Source organism: Vombatus ursinus, unplaced genomic scaffold (assembly GCF_900497805.2).
Source record: "Vombatus ursinus unplaced genomic scaffold, bare-nosed wombat genome assembly UNPS02014779.1, whole genome shotgun sequence".
NCBI lineage: Eukaryota > Metazoa > Chordata > Mammalia > Diprotodontia > Vombatidae > Vombatus > Vombatus ursinus.
In genome coordinates this window covers 48,556,591-48,573,785 of record NW_020954557.1, presented here as the reverse complement: position 1 = coordinate 48,573,785, position 17,195 = coordinate 48,556,591, and the positions used below count along the sequence as shown (strand labels likewise).

Here is a 17,195-nt window from a genome sequence, read left to right as displayed (position 1 = left end):
TAATTGACAAATCCATTATTTCTTTCTTTCATTTTTTTTTAAAGGCAATTGGGGTTAAGTGACTTGCCCAGGGTCACACAGCTAGTAAGTGTCAAGTGTTTGGTCTGAGGCTGGATTTGAACTCAGGTCCTCCTGACTTCAGAGCCGGTGCTCTATCAACCAAATCCATGATTTCTAAAGCACAGTCTGAGTATGTCATTCTCCTTCCTACTAGAGAGACTTCAATGACTAATTGTTTCTAGGATCAAATACCAACTCTTCTTTTGGGCATTTAATGTCCTTCCCAATCTGGGCTTCCTAACCATTTTTGTATATCATAGATCCCTTTGATAGTCTGGTTAAGGGACTTCTCAGAATAATATTTTTAAATAATTGAAGGAAGTGCTGAATTTCAGTTAGAGGTTTCTTAGTAAAAATAAAGATGTAATTTTTTTCTTCCATGTCCATGAAAATCCTAAAATCAATCCATAGATCTCTTGGCTATACACGACTCCAAAATAAGAACCTCTATTCTACCTCCTTGAGACTCTGTTCAAATGCCTTCTCCTTTATATTTCCTGTGTATGTATTTCGTATGTATTCATCTCTGTACATGTTTCTGCCAATAGACTATCAGTTCCTTGAGTGTGTGGACCATCTTTGTCTTTATATTGCCAGTAATTACTACAGGAGCTGGCACATAGTAGCTTGTCGAATTGAATTGAGGGGTTGCAAAATTTAGCACAGGCTACTTAAGGAGACTGAAGATAGAGAAAAATATGGTCTCTATCTGAGAGCAGAGAGTTATAGTCTCAAAGTCCCTTCTAGAATGATATTTTCCTGGTCACTGAAAGAATTTGATACTTTTTATGATTATGAAAATTTTTGGCTGATTTTTTTTCCTTTCAGAAGTATGAATTATTCAAAGTATAGTTCTTAAAATGACAAATATTTTCCGGATTATTTTCCTAAAATCCCCAGCACCTTCTTATTCAGTAAACCTCGTAGTTCACTTTTACCTCTGTAATCCAATGTAAAACCCTCTGTTTAGGTTTTCAATCCCTTCATAACCTGGCTCCTCCCTACCTTTCCAGTCTTCTGTCTTTCTCAGCTCCATGTACTCTAAAATACAGTGACACTGGCTGTTCCTTGCATGACGCTCCAGACTTTGTGCATTTTCTCTAGTTGTTCCCCCATGTCTGGAATGCTCTCCCTTCTCATCTCTGCCTCTGCCTCCCTCCTCATGTCTGTCCCAACTAAAATCCAGTCTTCTACAGGAAGCCTTTCCTGATTCCCCCTTAATGCTAATAGTGCCTCCCATCTGGGCCATTTAACAGTAGCTTCTTGAGAACAGAGTTCATTTTTCTTTCTTTCTTTTTTTTTTTTTTTTTTGGTATCCCTAGCACTTAGCACAATGCCTAACACAGAGTAAACACTTAAAAATACTTCTTGACCTGATGTAACTTGACTTATAAGGAAAGTGTACACTCATAAATCAAGATATGCATGTGTGGGTTTACCAGTGCATATTTACTTGTTTTTTCCTTTTTAATTTCTTTTTAAAAAAATAATCAAGCCATATCCAAAAACGTGTTACATTCTGCACCTTGAGACCATCACTTCTCTGTTGGGAGGTAGACAGCATGCTTCATTATTGATCTTTTGGAATCTTAAGACTTTTCCCGTGTAGTGGGCATTGCAATACCATGTTTTGCAAAAGTAACACACATGTTGTTGATCTGCCTTAAGGAAATTCCTTGAAGCAAGTGATAATTAAGGGTATAGGGGACTTCCCAGTGGGAAAGCTCCCTTTCACAATGCAGGTCTTCACCTTCTCTAAAACTAGAGAATCGTATTGAGCACCAAGGTTGGGTGGCTTTAATCAATCAACACTTTATTAAATACTTATTAAGTGTCAGGCACTGTACTGAGTAATGTGCTCAAGTCCTATGGCCAGTGGGAATCAGAGGTAGGAGGTCTTCCTACCTTGGAGGCTAGCTCTCAATGTACTATGCCATACTGCCTGTGATAGCCTAATAATGTGTTAAGGAAATTTGTAAGAATTTGTAAGACTATTATCCATATCTGATTATTTTTCAGAACCTTCTTGTCTGGGAGGAGTCAGGAGTAGTATTTTAATATAAATTCAAATGTATCATTCTCACTTTTATGCCTTCTTTTAGGTCTAAGACAAAGAGTTACATTCACATTAAAAAAATTTTTTTTTTCATCTGTCCTGATCTTCTATTGCAGGTTTTCTAGATGTATTTTCTGTTTTACAGAAGTAAAATGTGATTTAAGTGTAATGGTTTATTTGCACCTACAGAGAATTAGTGTCTGATCCAGGAATAGAGTTTAAGGCTGTTTTGTACACCCTCGGGTTCTTGAACCACATCCTTTCATGGATGCTAAGTGCTTAATCACAAAAGGAAGTGTAAATGTTGGATTAGAAAACCCTGGGGTACTATGTGTAGAGGAGATGATGTGGGGAATAAGGGAAAATAAAATAACTAACTGAAGAAAAAGAAAATGTTATGAATAAAACATTTGACCTTTTACATATTTTTTTAGCTGGTTTTGTAACTGCTCAGTACTTTACATTTCTCTGGTAGGAAGTAAATCTAGGTTATCTAGCGCTCCTGTTTATTTAGTACACAGTGTATTGTGAAATACATTTAATTAACCCAACATAATATATGATTACCTTTTACAGGTGGCGATTTACATTTTACCTTTATGTGTTTACCTATGGAGTGCGGTTTCTAAAAAAGGTAGGAACATCAAATTTCTTTTTTATGCTTATAAAGATGTGTGCTCAAGGGCCAATCTGTCTGTGTGGGGAAATGGTGTTTCTTCAAGTCAGCAAAATTCTATTTATGAGCAAATAGTGCATTTGCTTTAGAAAATGTTTGACAATTTGTCCTTTTTAGTAAGCTCTATTAAGATAGCTCTGTAAATAAAAATTCTGAAACCAGATTTTAAGGTGAAATATGTTGCTAAGTAACATGTTTCTTTCTCAGGACAATTTATTACTTAAAGGTATTAGTAGGCTATGTGACAGCCTTATAAATATCTTCTGATAATGTAAGATTTTGGTTGTTTTCCCATTACACAACAGGCAGTGTACCAAATCAGCAAGTGCAAATGACTCTTGTTATTGCTGTCTCCATTAGGAATTAGCATTTGAGTTTCTTGAATTGTTAGCAAATTAGTAATAGTTTGTAAAGGAAACAGAAATCCATGGTGCTTCCTTCCACATATTGAGTTTGCTCCCAGCTTGTCTTGATGTGACCTGAATATAATAAGTCCAATTTATTTGTGAAAGTCATTTGTTGAGGTTGTAATGAAAATTTTCAGTCAGGAATTCAAAGCTTGGTTTAATTATGAGGTAGTGAAACTGCCTAAATGAGAGCCCATAAGAGACACAGTCTGTCCATATTCGTTTTACATATATATTCATATATATATATACACACACACATGTTTGTATATATACATATATACATATGTGTACATACATATATACATATGTATACACACATTGGTCTTATACATATGTATATAGACATATATATACACACTGGTCTTCCTTCCAAAAATTTTTAGTTCATTTGACTAGTACTGACACCTTGAGCTTGGATATTGGATAACCAAAAATAAATTTGAAAGAGTTCACAATGTGAAGTTCTGAAGTGGTGTAATGCTGAAATTGTGTGTGTGTGTGTGTATACATATATATGTATGTATGTATACACACACGCACATATACATATGTACTTATATACAGATGTGTATATGTGTATACATACACATATACACATACATATGCACACATATTTGTGGATGGATGGCTATTACTCCATCCCCTAAAATATTCTCAGAATACTCAATACCATCTTCACTTGATTAATTCCCTTCTAAATATTTAGGTGAACCTTTTAATATTCTAATTAGATTTCCTAATAAAGCAATCTTGAATTATCTGATGCTTTCTGCCTCTGTCCATTTGCAAATATCATTATGAAACAATTGGTTTAAATTTTCCAACTTCATGAAGTTTGGCTTAGTAATTTTCTCCTTTCTTCAGTTTTTTTGGTCCTTAATAATTTTAAGAGTAATCATGATATAGTAGGTAGAGAGCTGGCCCAGTAGCCAGAAAGACAGGTTTACATCCTGCTTCTGTATGTCCAGACTCAATGACTCTGAGCAAGTCATTAGCAACAAGTCTTAGCACAGTGCCTGGAAAATAGTAGGCACTTAATAATACATACGGATTAATTGATTGATCAAGTCATAGAACCAGGATTTAAACCAAGGTGTTCTGACTATAAAATGAGTGCTGTTTTCCCTATAGTAAACTGACACTAAAATGCTACCATTACACCTCTATTTTCACTAATCTCTTACTGAAATTTACTACTTCTTTCAATTATGAATTTTAGAAAAGTCTGAGAAAAAGTTCGTTGATTTCACTAGACTGTCAAAGGCATGTCTGATACAAAAAAGGTTAAGAACCCTTGGTCTAGAAGGAAGGGCATCGGTGCTATGGGGCTAACAACTTTGGTACTTTGGAAGGGGCAATAGGAAGAAGTTATGTTCTGGTTTCAGTTAGTATGAGTAATCTAGTATAGAAGTACTGAATTCTGTAGGCAAGACAAAAGATTGTTGTGGCTGTTGGTGGAAGAACTGGTGGGGCGGGGAAGCAAGGAAGCAAATACCAGGAGTTTTGGTTTGGCTTGGTTTCTGTTACTTATATGAGAGCAGAGGTTTTTAACCTGGGATCCGTGAACTTATTTCATATTTAGATAACTGTATTTCGTTAGTATTGATTTCCTTTAAAAATTTCTATGTGCTTTGTCTTATGCATTTGAAAAATTATTTTTAGAAGGGTTCTGTATACTTCACCATACTGCCAGAGGGTACATGATATGCTTGCAGTCAGGAAGACCTGAGTTCAAATCCAGTCTCGAATAAGTACTAGCTGTGTAACCCTTGGCAAGTCCCTTAACCTCTGTTTGCCCCAGTTTCCGCATCTGTAAAAGGGGGATAATAATAACACCTACCTCCCAGGATTATTGTGAGGATCAAATGAAATAATATTTGTAAAGCACTTAGGATGGTACCTGACACATACCTATTAGCTATTAATGATACTGCATCCATGATGCAAAAAGAGTTAAAAGCTCCTGCACTAGAAGTGTAGGATATGAGAGTACCTGACTGATTTAACTTCCCCCTCCAACTCTTACACTCTAGACTCAGCCATTTTCCATGGAGAGTTTAAGGCACAAGAAGAGCTTGGCATTTTACTCTAAAACATTATGTTCCTAAACAAACTGAGAAGAATGAATGATATTTTCTTGTAACTTTTCTTGGTGGTCCTGAGCTAAGTGATATAGTATTGAGCAAAATAATCTGTTTTTCTTCTTCTCCCATCTTCATCCTCTCTCTGCCTCTTTTCCTCCTTCTCTCTGCCTCTCTCATTTCTTTCTCCCTCTCCCTCTCTCTCTCTCCTTGTCTGTTTCTCAGTCTGTCTGTTGCCCACTGTTTCTTCCTCCTTCCCTCCCTGTCTCTCTTTCTCTCCTTTTTCTCTCTTCTTCCTCCTCAGATGGAAGAAAACATTCCTAGCATTGAGGCTAGGCCAAGCCAAAAAAAAATCTCCCAATATTCTTTTAATTTCCTTGTGTTATTAGTTAATATAAAAAATAGAAGAATAGAGATCTGTTTGGATAAAAGTAAATCTAAAACATCAAGTGTTAGAAAAATCTATTTTCAGTTTTTCTTTCCTTGATATTTTCTAAGATGCACCCCCATTTTGGGTTTAGCTATCTTTCTGGCTTAAATCTTGGTCACAAAATGGAATAGGAACTAGAATGATTTGGAAAAAATAAGTTTCATGCAACTGAATTTAACATAATTTTAAAATAATGGTTAAAATAACACAACTGTTGCCACACATGCCGTGGTTTCTTCATAGAGGATTTGATGGAACATTCTTCTTAGATATTTTTAATAGTATTATTTATGTTGGAATAATTGATCATTTTTCTTGTTTCATTAGAATGCATTATTTATGCAAACAAAAGCCCAGAAGAGAAGGGCTCATTATAAAGGAAAAATCAGAAATGATTTATTCAAACTCAGAATTTAAATTTAAAATCAGCAGACATTTGTCTCCCTGGCTTTAGTTTCTCCCTTCTCTTATCTATTGTCCACCTAGCTGCCAAATTGATACATATAACCTAGGTGTGGTAGTTGTTATTCAGTCCTTTCTCACTCTTTGGGACCCCATTTGAGGTTTGCTTGGCAAAGATACTAGAGTGGTTTGCCATTTCTTTTTCCAGCTCATTTTATTGATGAGAAAACTGAGGCAAACAGGGTTAAGTGACTTGCCCAGGATCACACAGTTAATGTGTCTGAGGCTAGATTTGAACTCAAGTCTTTCTAGTTCCAAGCCCAGTGCTTTATCTGCTGCACCACCCATCCTAGGTCTGATCATGTAATTTTTCATGTTAAGGAGCTCCAGCAGCTCCATCTTGCTTCTCATATAAAATTAAAAAATCCCTCCACCTGACATGTAAAGCCTTTCAACCTCTCTTTCCAGTCTTATCACACATCACTCCTCCTCACACTCTCTCTGCCTTCTAGGAATGTTCTCTCTTTACATTTGCACCTCATGAAATTTTTAGCTTTTTAAAAACACGACTTGGATGTCACATCCTACAAGAGAAGCCTTTCTTCTTCCCCAAAATGGCTAGTGCTCCTGATATTATTTTGTATGAGCTCTGTGTATAAACCCTCTAAAATCATAAATTGCAGTATATTTGCTGATTTGGGGTTTATAGAACGGTTTCTTTACTGGGAATTCAAAACCAAAGAAGTCACAGGTGTGTACTAAAAAGTAAAACACAGCCGTACTCATACCCAGAATACCCACCAACACCCACCTACTCACACAGACACAGATATTATACTTCTCTATGTATGTTGCCCTTTTCCTCTGACCCTAAAATGTAACGTCTTGAAAGCAGGAATTATTTTGTTTTTGTCTTTGTATTTTCAAAACCTAGCACAGAGTCTAAAACATAGACACAATAGGCCCTGGATAAAATTCTTTAGCTAGTTGTTGATTTTATTAAATACTTGCTACACACAAAACACTGTGCAAGGTACTGAGTATATAAAGATAAAATGAGATGGTCTTTGATCTTAAGGACCTTCTGGTTTAATGAGGGATAAGTGGGTACATAAAGGGCTATGAAATAAGATGGAATATGACAAGTCTAGAGGAGATGTCCAGAGTGCTGTGAGAAATTTGAAGAGGAAAGAGATCATTTATGACTGGAGGAAGTTTCAAAATAGCTTGATAGCCCTTGAAAAATAGGGTTAGGAGTATTCTAAAACCGTTTGGGTATGGTCCTGCCTTCATGTTCCTTCCATAAAGCAAAGTAGGTAATTTCTCCTGAGTCCTGGGCAGTGGGCAGACTTTCTGGATGAGAGGTTCTTAACTTTTTTTTTTTTTTGGTCATTGATCTTTCTGGCAGTCTAGTGAAACCTGTGGCCCTCCTCTCACAATGCTATTTTTAAGTGCACAGAATAAAATAATAGGATTACAAAGAAAACAAAGTATATTGAAATACAGGTATCAAAAATTTTTTTTTTAAGTTTTCTTACTCCAGGTTAAGAAATTGTTCTAAAGGTAGGTGGACATTTTTTCTCCCCTCCTTTGCAATGCTCTAAAAGTGTAGGCTATCTCGCAGGAATTTGAACCAATTATTGATTGTCTTCTGAAGTATTGAAAGAAGGAGAATGAACTTGTAAGGTTCTGTGAGTTTTGGTATTTTAAAAGTCACTTAAAAATTTACATCTGTTTCAAATCCTTTGAGCTCTGACATGTTCAGTAGGAGTAGAGTGGTTCTATTGGGTACTACTAAGTTTTTTTTGTGTGTTTGAACCATTTTAATATTAAAAAAAAAAAACCCCAAGTACACATAAATTGTATAAGACTTACCGGGTACATTTAGGTGTTCAGTATGCAGGTAAGTATTCTTTCTATGTCTTCAGTTAAGAATTACTCTCTTGTCTCTGAAAGTAAATTAAATCCTTATGAGTTTTAAAATATAGCTGCATTTGTACTGGGTAAATGTCAGTATGCACAGGATATGTGTCCTTCAATATATTGATGGATTCATGACCTCACTTGTGTTAATAATTGCTTCATTGGTACAAATCAGAATTCATTCACGTCTTCATATTCTGCATATTAAAAATTGCATTGCTTTTCTGACCTAAGTCAAAAGATCCACTTTACTATGTAGTTCATTGGCAACAATAAGTATTCTGTGTGACCTCGAGCCACATAGAATATATGCTAATGAGTAGAAATTATTTCCAGAAGTACCTGACAGCAAATCAGACCATGAACTTTATTTAGTATGTATATATTTCATATGAATCTTGGCTACTACAACTGAAAAATATAAGGGAATATTTGCTGCCTTGGCTAAGACCTTCTTCAGGGTGGGAACAGGAAGATGGTCAGGCCAGTATGTCTTCAATAAATCTACTGGGAAGGGCAGAACTCCCACAGTGGCACAGATATTCAAGGCAGCAACCACAGAGGAACCTTTAATAAAACATTAAAGTTCTTTATTTATAATCGCCAGAGTATTAAGAAATGTTACAGCAATTCAAAGATAAACCCTGACTTGAACTTTGCCCATTTTTTCATGTCAACACAAATGACTCTTATCCCTTGATTATGATAACTATGAAAGAAGTCCTTTTTACGTATGTACATAGTAATGTATTTGTTGTGTGCAGTAGTCACAGGGTGAATGAGATCAACGTTTTCCAAAATCAATGCCAAGATATAGAAAATCTCAGAGTTGGAATAGACCTTGGGGGTGGGGGCATCCAGTCCAACCCACACATAAAAGAAGAATACACTGTATATCATACCCAACAAGTGGTATTCCAGCCTTTGTGTGAATTTCTTCAGGTGAGGGGAACTTAGCCCAATACCTCCTGAAGTATCCCATTCTACTTTTAGATGCACTCTAATTATGCAGGTTTCCATATTTTAAGATGAAGTCTTCCTCTGCTGCTAGGAGCATACGTTCCTCTTAGTTCTGGCCCCTGAAGCCAAGGAGAATGAGTCTAATCTCCCACGCGACAGCTTTTAGATCCTGGTAGCTCACCAATGCTCTGCAAGACAGATGTAAATCACCTCCCCAGATATGCTGCAATCTTGTGTCATCAGAACTATCATGGCCTTGCTAAACCTCATCTTTTCCAAGTCAAAAACCCTAAGTTCTTTCAGTTGGGCCCATTATGGCATGATCTCATGGATCTTCATCAACTCAGTCAGCCTCTTCTGAAACTTATCCAGTACATCCATTCCCTTCCTAAAATATGGTGCCTAGTACCAGCAGCCATGTCACCTAGTGGACTTATATTTCAGTCTACTAAAACCCCCAATTATTTTTCAGACTAACTTCTTATTTGTCATGTTTCTCCCACTTTATACTTGTGAAGTTGATTTCTGATCCCAAATGTAAATCTTTATATTAATCCCTATAAATTTCATTTTATTCAGTTTAGCCTATCATTTTAACCTCTGGAGACATACTTGGACCCTGGTTTTGTTCAGTATTTTAGCTCTTTTCCCAAGCTTTTTGCCATCTGCAAATTAGTTGAACATGGCATGTATGCTAGTATCAAAATCATTGATAGAGTATTAAACCATGTGCATTTAAAATGTAAAATAATTATACATATGCCTATGCTTATGCCATTTTAGTGACCTGTGGTAGAGAATGTAGATATTTTATTGGTTTACAGCATAGTTTGGGTTAGGAAATATTGATTTGGAGAATGATAGAGCTATATGGGCTTTACTTATTTGGGTGATATGATTCTAAGAATGAGACATTAGTCCTAATACACTTTTTGTTTTTGTTTTGTTTTTTTTGTTACTTAAACCTGACCTCAACCATGTCATAGACTTCACTTATTCTAATTATATACTGTTTATATATTCCAGGTTTATATGTTATATAATGTTCCATGATTCCATGGAAACAAGATTTTTTTTTATCTTTTCCACAGTTAGAGGGAAAATGAGATTAAACCAGATTTTGGAAGTCTATCTACATCTTAAATGCATCTTTCATTTTTAAAATTTTATTACGTAAGTGGTTGGAATATTTTATTTCTTTAGAAAATAAAGTATTTCTGTGGCATTTAGTCTCACCTTTGTTTGCTAAGTGGTCCTTCATTTCACAGCTATAGCTAGTGATTTTGAAAGCCATGCTATTTATTGACTATAATGAATGCTGAGCCTTTAGATTTCAGGTAAAACAGTCAACCATTACATGATGTCTTCAGAAATCTCTAGGCCACTTTTGTTAAGGAAAACTTAAGGAACAAGGGCCAGAAAACTAAGTAGCTCATTAAATAATTTGTTATTTATAACTAGAACAAAAGTCACCTTGCCTATTAAAAAACATTTCCTTAAACTAAATGTTTTGACTAAAACATCTTTTAATCCTCAGTTAAGAGGTAACCTCGAATGATGGCTTGATTGTTCTGGGGTTGCTGCAAACATGAGTCATATAGAACCTATTAAGAGGCCTTGGCACCAAAATGTAGAGCAGCTGACAGCCTTCGGTTCTTTTAATGCCCAGCTTTAATAGCTTAAAACTGCATGAAGGGTTTTGGGACACCCTGTACTGATATGGTATTGCAATAGCTTCCCATACTCTCTTTTTTTTTAAAATTTTCTTTCTTTTAATTTATTTTGATTTATCAACAATCACTTCTGTATGCTTTTGAGTTTAAAATTTTTCTCCCCCTTCCTCCTCATCACCCTCCCAAAGATGGCCCACAATCTGATATAGGCTATACATATACATTCCTATTAAACATATTTTCATATTAGTGATGTTGTAAGTAAGAATTAGAACCAGTAGGAAGAACCACCAGAAAGAGGAAACAAAACTCAACAGAAGAAAAAAAAAATAGCAAATAGTATGCTTCGATCTGCATTCAAACTCCATAGTTCTTTCTTTGGATGTGGATAGCATTTTCCATCACTAGGCCTTTGGAGATGTCTTAGATCCTTGTATTACTGGGAAGGGTTAAGTTGATCAATATTAGTCATCTTACAATGTGGCTGTTATTGTGTATAATATTTTCTTGGTTCTGCTCACTTCACTCAGCATCAGACCATACAAGTCTTTCCAAGTTTTTCTGAAGTCAGCCTGTTCATCATTTCTTATAGCACAATAGTATTCCGTTACATTTATGTACCACAACTTGTTCAGCCATTCCCCAATTGATGGGCATCTTCTCAATTTCCAATTCTTTGCCACCACAAAAAGAGCTGCTATAAATATTTTTGTACATGTGGGTCCTTTTCCCATTTGTATGATCTCTTTGGGGTATAACCCTAGAAGTGCTATTGCTGGGTTGAAGGGTATGCACATTTTTATAGCCCTTTAGTCATAGTTCCGAATTGCTCTCCAAAATGGTTGGATCATTTCACAACTCCACCCACAATGCGTCAGTGTTCCAATTTTCCCACATCTTCTCCAGTATTTATCATTTTCTTGTTTTGTCATCTTGGTCAATCTGATAGGTATGATGTGGTACCTCAGAGTTGTTTTGATTTGCATTTCTCTAATCAATAGTGATTTAGAGCATTTTTTCATATGACTATAGATGCTTTAATTTCTTCATCTGAGAACTGCCTGTTCATATCCTTTGACCATTTATCAATTGGGGAATGACTTGTACTCTTATAGATTTGACTTAATTCTCTATATATTTTAGAAATGAGGACCTTATCAGAAAGACTGGTTGTAAAAATTCTTTCCCAATTTTCTACCTTCCTTCTAATCTTAGTTGCATTAGCTTTGTTTGTGCAAAAACTTTTACTTTTATTGTAATCAAAGTTATCCATTTTGCTTTTCATAATGTTCTCTATCTCCTGTTTGGTCATGAATTCTTCTGTTCTCCATAAATTTAATAGGTAAACTATATAAAATACATAAAATATTTAGGAGTCTACCCCCCGAAACAAACCCAGGAACTCTATGAACACAATTACAAAACACTTTTCACACAAATAAAGTCAGATCTAAATAATTGGAAAACATTAGTTGCTCATGGGTAGGGCAGGCTAATATGATAAAAATGACAATTCTGCGTAAGCTAATTTACTTATTCAGTGCCATATCAGTCAAACTACCAAAAAATTATTTTATACAGTTAGAAAAATAATGACAAGATTCATTTGGAAGAATAGAATATCAAGGGAACTAATGAAAAGAAATGCAGGGGAAGGTGGCCTAGCCATTCCAGATCTTAAATTGTATTATAAAGCAACAATCATCAGAACTTCTTGGTACTGGCTAAGAAATAGAGTGGTGGATCAGTGGAATAGGTTAAGTATGCAAGACACAATAGTCAATGACTATAGTAATCTATTATTTGATAAACCCAAAGACTCCAGCTTCTGGGAGTCTTTGAAAAAAACTCTTTGAAAAAAACTGCTGGGAAAACTGGAAAAGAGTATGGCAGAAACTCGGCATTGATCAAAATCTCACACCATATACCAAAATAAAGTCAAAATGGGTTCATGATTTAGATATAAAGGCTGATACTGTAAGCAAACTGGGAGAGCTTCCCATACTTTAAAGAGTTAAGCTTTCTGGGGCAGTTAGATGGCACAGTGGATAGAGCACTGGCCTTGGAGTCAAGAGGACCTGAGTTCAAATGTGACCTCAGACCAGACACTTGACATTCCATTACAAGTCACTTAACCTCAATTCCCTCGCCAAAAAAAGTTAATCCTACTTCACAAATAGGAATTATTTATGATGACTTCAGGAAGTTCTTATACCTCCTGCCTTATGCAGAAATCTTCCTTTCCCACTGTACTCTATTCCTTTTTACTTTTATCCAGATTCGCATCTTTTCAAATTTCCTGACACTCCCTTCTCCAGACTTTTCTTTTTCATTTCTAACTGTGAATAAACCGATTCTCCTTTTGGGTCTTATTGTACCTGGGTTTCTGTTGAGAAACCCAAGTGATATACCAAGAGTCACTGTTATAAGGGAAAGAACGTTGGGTCAAATGGAAAGATTCATGTTTTGGTGCTGATTCTACCGCTAACCATCCTGGTCTTTACTCTTCCTGAAGTTTTTGGTTCAGATCTGTCATTTCATCCATATAGGAAACTTCTCATGGGCAAATTCTCTTCACTGGTGCAAGTTCATACCCATTAGTAACTTAAAGACTTAGAGGGGTGCTTGTGGTCACTGAGAAGTTTCGATATTCATAGCCACATAGGCAGTACATGCCGTAACAGGATTTGAACCCAGATCTTTCCAATGTCACTTTCCAATGTCTGCTACCCTAAATTGCCACAGTTCTGATTATTGAGCTTCATAAAAATAAGCTTGTTTCTTTGTGCATTGGAGACAAATGTATCTGTTTTTATGGCTCTATTAAAAATCTCGGATAGAGTGATTCACTTACTTTATCTCTTTCCAAATGATAGAGGGCTGCTGAAATAAGTGGAGACAAGCATCTATTGTGTCCAGCAGCCGAAGTATTTTAGAACCTGACTAATAAATAATCTCCTAATTTGGGAACTAGGTATTAAAAACATTTTCCCACAAAGTGGCATAAATATAAACTATTTGCTCTACTTTCTTCTTACACATAGCATCTCATCTGACGACAACTCCTACATCATCTTTCAGTTCACAAAAAAATCTAAACTTTAGGAACAAAGTGGTGGAAACCGCTCATTAGATTTTCCAAGTGTAAAAACATTCTTTAGTTTTATCTTTTGCATTACTCCAAACACTTCTGGCAGTTACCTATTGCCAAAGGGCAATATTGCAAGTGATTTGAGGTTGTAACATGCTGTTTTGGTAGAATGCAGTAGTTTTGTTTTGGTTTTTGTATGGGTAAAATTTTCCCTAAGAGTGTTGGCAGACCTTTCCCCTAAGTTTTCGCTAAGGGTACAGAATCTGTTGGAACAATAACAACTTTTCACAGAGGTAGCTTCTCCCAGGGAAAGGAGCCTAGAAGGTTTGAGGCCCTGCAGCACAGAGAAAGATTGAGCCTGATTGCCTGAGGGTGGAGCTTGTGTTCTTTCTCAGGTACAACTGCAGACTATTGCATTTCAGAACAAAGCTTGTCCTTGAGTTATAAAAGTGTCTCTGCATTTGATTCTTTATCAACCCTTGAGTCTTATTTTTTCAGCGCAGGTAATAAAAATACCAACTTTGCAGAACGTTTAGAACTAAATGGAGGGGGGAAGGGAGACCCTTCCTATTTCAAAGGCTGCCACAAGGACACATTCATCTACATACTCTACTTGTTCCTGGAAGAAATTTCACCTTAAGGCATAGGTCTGTGCAATTGGTAGTGTTGGTGTTGACCATGGGAAGAAAGAAGGAAGGAAACCAGTATTTGTTCACTACTTATGTTCCAGGCACTGCTAAGCACTTTACAAATATCTCATTTGATCCTTACAGCAGCTCTGTCAGCTAGGTGCTATCATTATCTCCATTTACAGTTGAAGAAACTGAAGTAGTCACAGCATAGGTGACTTGTCCAATGTCACACAGCTATTAAGTACCTGAGGTCAAATTTGAACTCAGGTCTTTATGATTCCATGTTCAAGGCCCTATCCACTGTATCTAGCTCCCTCTAGGAAAAGCATTAAGACAGAAATCAGTCTTCATTAATATGCCAGGGTAAGCCTGTAATAGAGACCTGGATTGCATAAAAAAATCTATCCCCCATTTTTCTTCAGAATATTAAAATCATAAATTCATTGAAGTGATAATGTAATTAGACATGAGGTATTGATCCATGTATCAAAACTGATATCCCCACATTGGCTCTGCTGCAGACTAATCTTTTAGCACGTCGCTTAGCAATAGTTTATGTAATGCAGTATTGAAAATGGCATTCTTAGTCTGTTAGTTTTTAATAAAGCCTGCATGTTAATTGCTTTGGTATACTGTGATCAACACTTTCAAACACTGTCCTTATCTACAATAAAAAAAAAAAGACATATTCTCTTTGTAAACAATATCTTGAGAACAAGGGGTGGATTCTTTTACCATTCTGTATGTGGATCTGATGTTCTTTCTTGGAGAAAAATATACAGTGCTCTCACACTGGGATATACATAACAAATATTGCTGGATGGCATACAGAGGCAAGCTCTCCAATATGAGTAGCCCATGTTCTGTTACAACCTACTCCTGAGCCTCCAGAAAAACCCTGGCCCAGGCATGGAGATTTCTGTAGGAGTACAAATTTTTTTGTCTTCTATTTTTCTCCATGTTTCATTTCCTTTTCCTACATGGATGTCTGTAAGAGTTGATCTTCTTTGCACGGATGGTTATTGTCATGACCACATCAGATTTGTAGACGTTGGCAGGGCAGCCCTCCTCCCCTCCCCCTGTGCCCCCCCCCCACACACACCCCGTGAGGTGGCTGCTTCAGAAGGCAGAGAAGGCAGGTTAGGTCTTGAATGCTTTATGAGCCATGAAAAAGGAATAAAATTGTTCTTTATTAAACTAGTAACTCTCCCCCTCCAGAGGCTTCTATGGTATATATGTTGGGTCTGTATGTATAGGAAAAGGACATGTATAGGGAAGGGGCTAAGGGAAGAAGAATTTATACAGAGCCACTCAGTGTGGTATTCAGGGCCACTGGGTGTCCTTTCCATTCAGTTCAAGAAACATGCTCATTCCTACTCTTGTGCCTTCTTTCACATGCTTTTCCTCACTTATAGCTATCTCTTGTGCCTCCTTCAAAGGTCAATTCAGGTCCACCTTAGATTTTAACTTGACTTAGATTTCTACTTGACAATTAGAATCTTCCTGACAGCTCCAGCCCTCATTAATTACCTTCTTCTGAACTCCTCTAGTATTTATAGTCTATTCCACATAATTTGTCACTTAATTACAGTATGAATGTCTTGTATGAGAGGAAGCAATGTGGTATAGTTGATAGCACATCAGACTTGAAGTCAGGAAGATCTCAGTTCAAATCCAGTCTTGCTAGCTATGTGACCCTGGGCAAATCACTTAACTTCTGCCTGCCTCAGTTTCTTCAACTGCAAAAAAACTAGGCAATCTAAGTAGTAAAAGAATTATTACCATCTCTTCTCCCTAACCTTCTTTTCTCCCCATTGAAGAGGTAAAAATTGATGCTGAGGCAATTTTCACAAAGTCATACAACTAAACTAGTAAGGGTGAAATCTATGATTTGAACCCAAATCTCTTGATTTTGAATTCAGTGCTCTTTTCATTAATAATAATAATAATAATAATAATGATAATAAATAACATTTGTATGAAGTGCTTTATAATTATTACCTCATTTGACCCTCACAACAATCCTATCAGGTAGGTGCTATTATTAGCCTCATTTTACAGATGAGGAAACTGAGTCAGGCAAGAGTTAAGTGACTTTCTTAAGATGACATAGCTAGTATTTGAGACCAAATTTGAACTCAGGTCTTCTTGATTCCAGGCCTGGCACTCCATCCACTCTATGACCTAGTATAATGTTACTGAGAAGTTCATTGATGATTTTATCTAGAAAGGGACCTTAGAAATAATGTCATCTAAACCTTTCATTTTTGTAAATGAGGGCCCTGAGTCCAGAGAAGTTAAGCAACTTGGGACAGCATAGTAGAATTGGAATTGACTTTAGTGATCAGTAAGGCTCCTCTTTTTATAGATATTATTAAGCCCTAGGTATCTTGACTTCTGTGCCCTGTAGGCCATATCTCTTCTCAGTCACACAATCAGTTCATGACAGTGCTTAGAGTGGAAATCAGGTCTCTTGATTCCTAGCATAGTTAACCTTATTTCAATAATAGAATTCATCATTGTATCAATAAGAAGAGCATGGAATTATCCCCTTCCCCTTCTCATCACAGAAAAAAGTAAGTAAGGCAGATAAGAGTAAGAAGATAAAAGAGGAAAGTAAAATTTGCAGGGTGCAGTCTTTTCTTCTCCTCCTCATCCCAGAAGAGAGGCAAATTTCCTATTTCCCATGTTCCACTAATGGATGATATGATCTGAGTTGTCTCCATAGTGATTGTAACTGTGGAGAGCACTTGGTAGCTATACGGTAAGTGAACACGATCTGCTCCCTGGGTAGTATGCCA

The 17,195-nt window shown here is 36.4% G+C and overlaps 1 protein-coding gene across 2 annotated transcripts in view; it reads left to right on the top strand.

Moving 5' to 3' along the window:
* The window catches only part of CERS6 (ceramide synthase 6), a 292,186-nt gene that overhangs the window by 134,495 nt on the left and 140,496 nt on the right, over positions 1-17,195 (top strand). For both annotated transcript variants that reach the window (XM_027866035.1, XM_027866034.1), the window contains exon 4: positions 2,693-2,750. In XM_027866035.1, the coding sequence (XP_027721836.1) occupies positions 2,693-2,750 (58 nt within the window). The remainder of the gene's footprint in view (positions 1-2,692; positions 2,751-17,195) is intronic.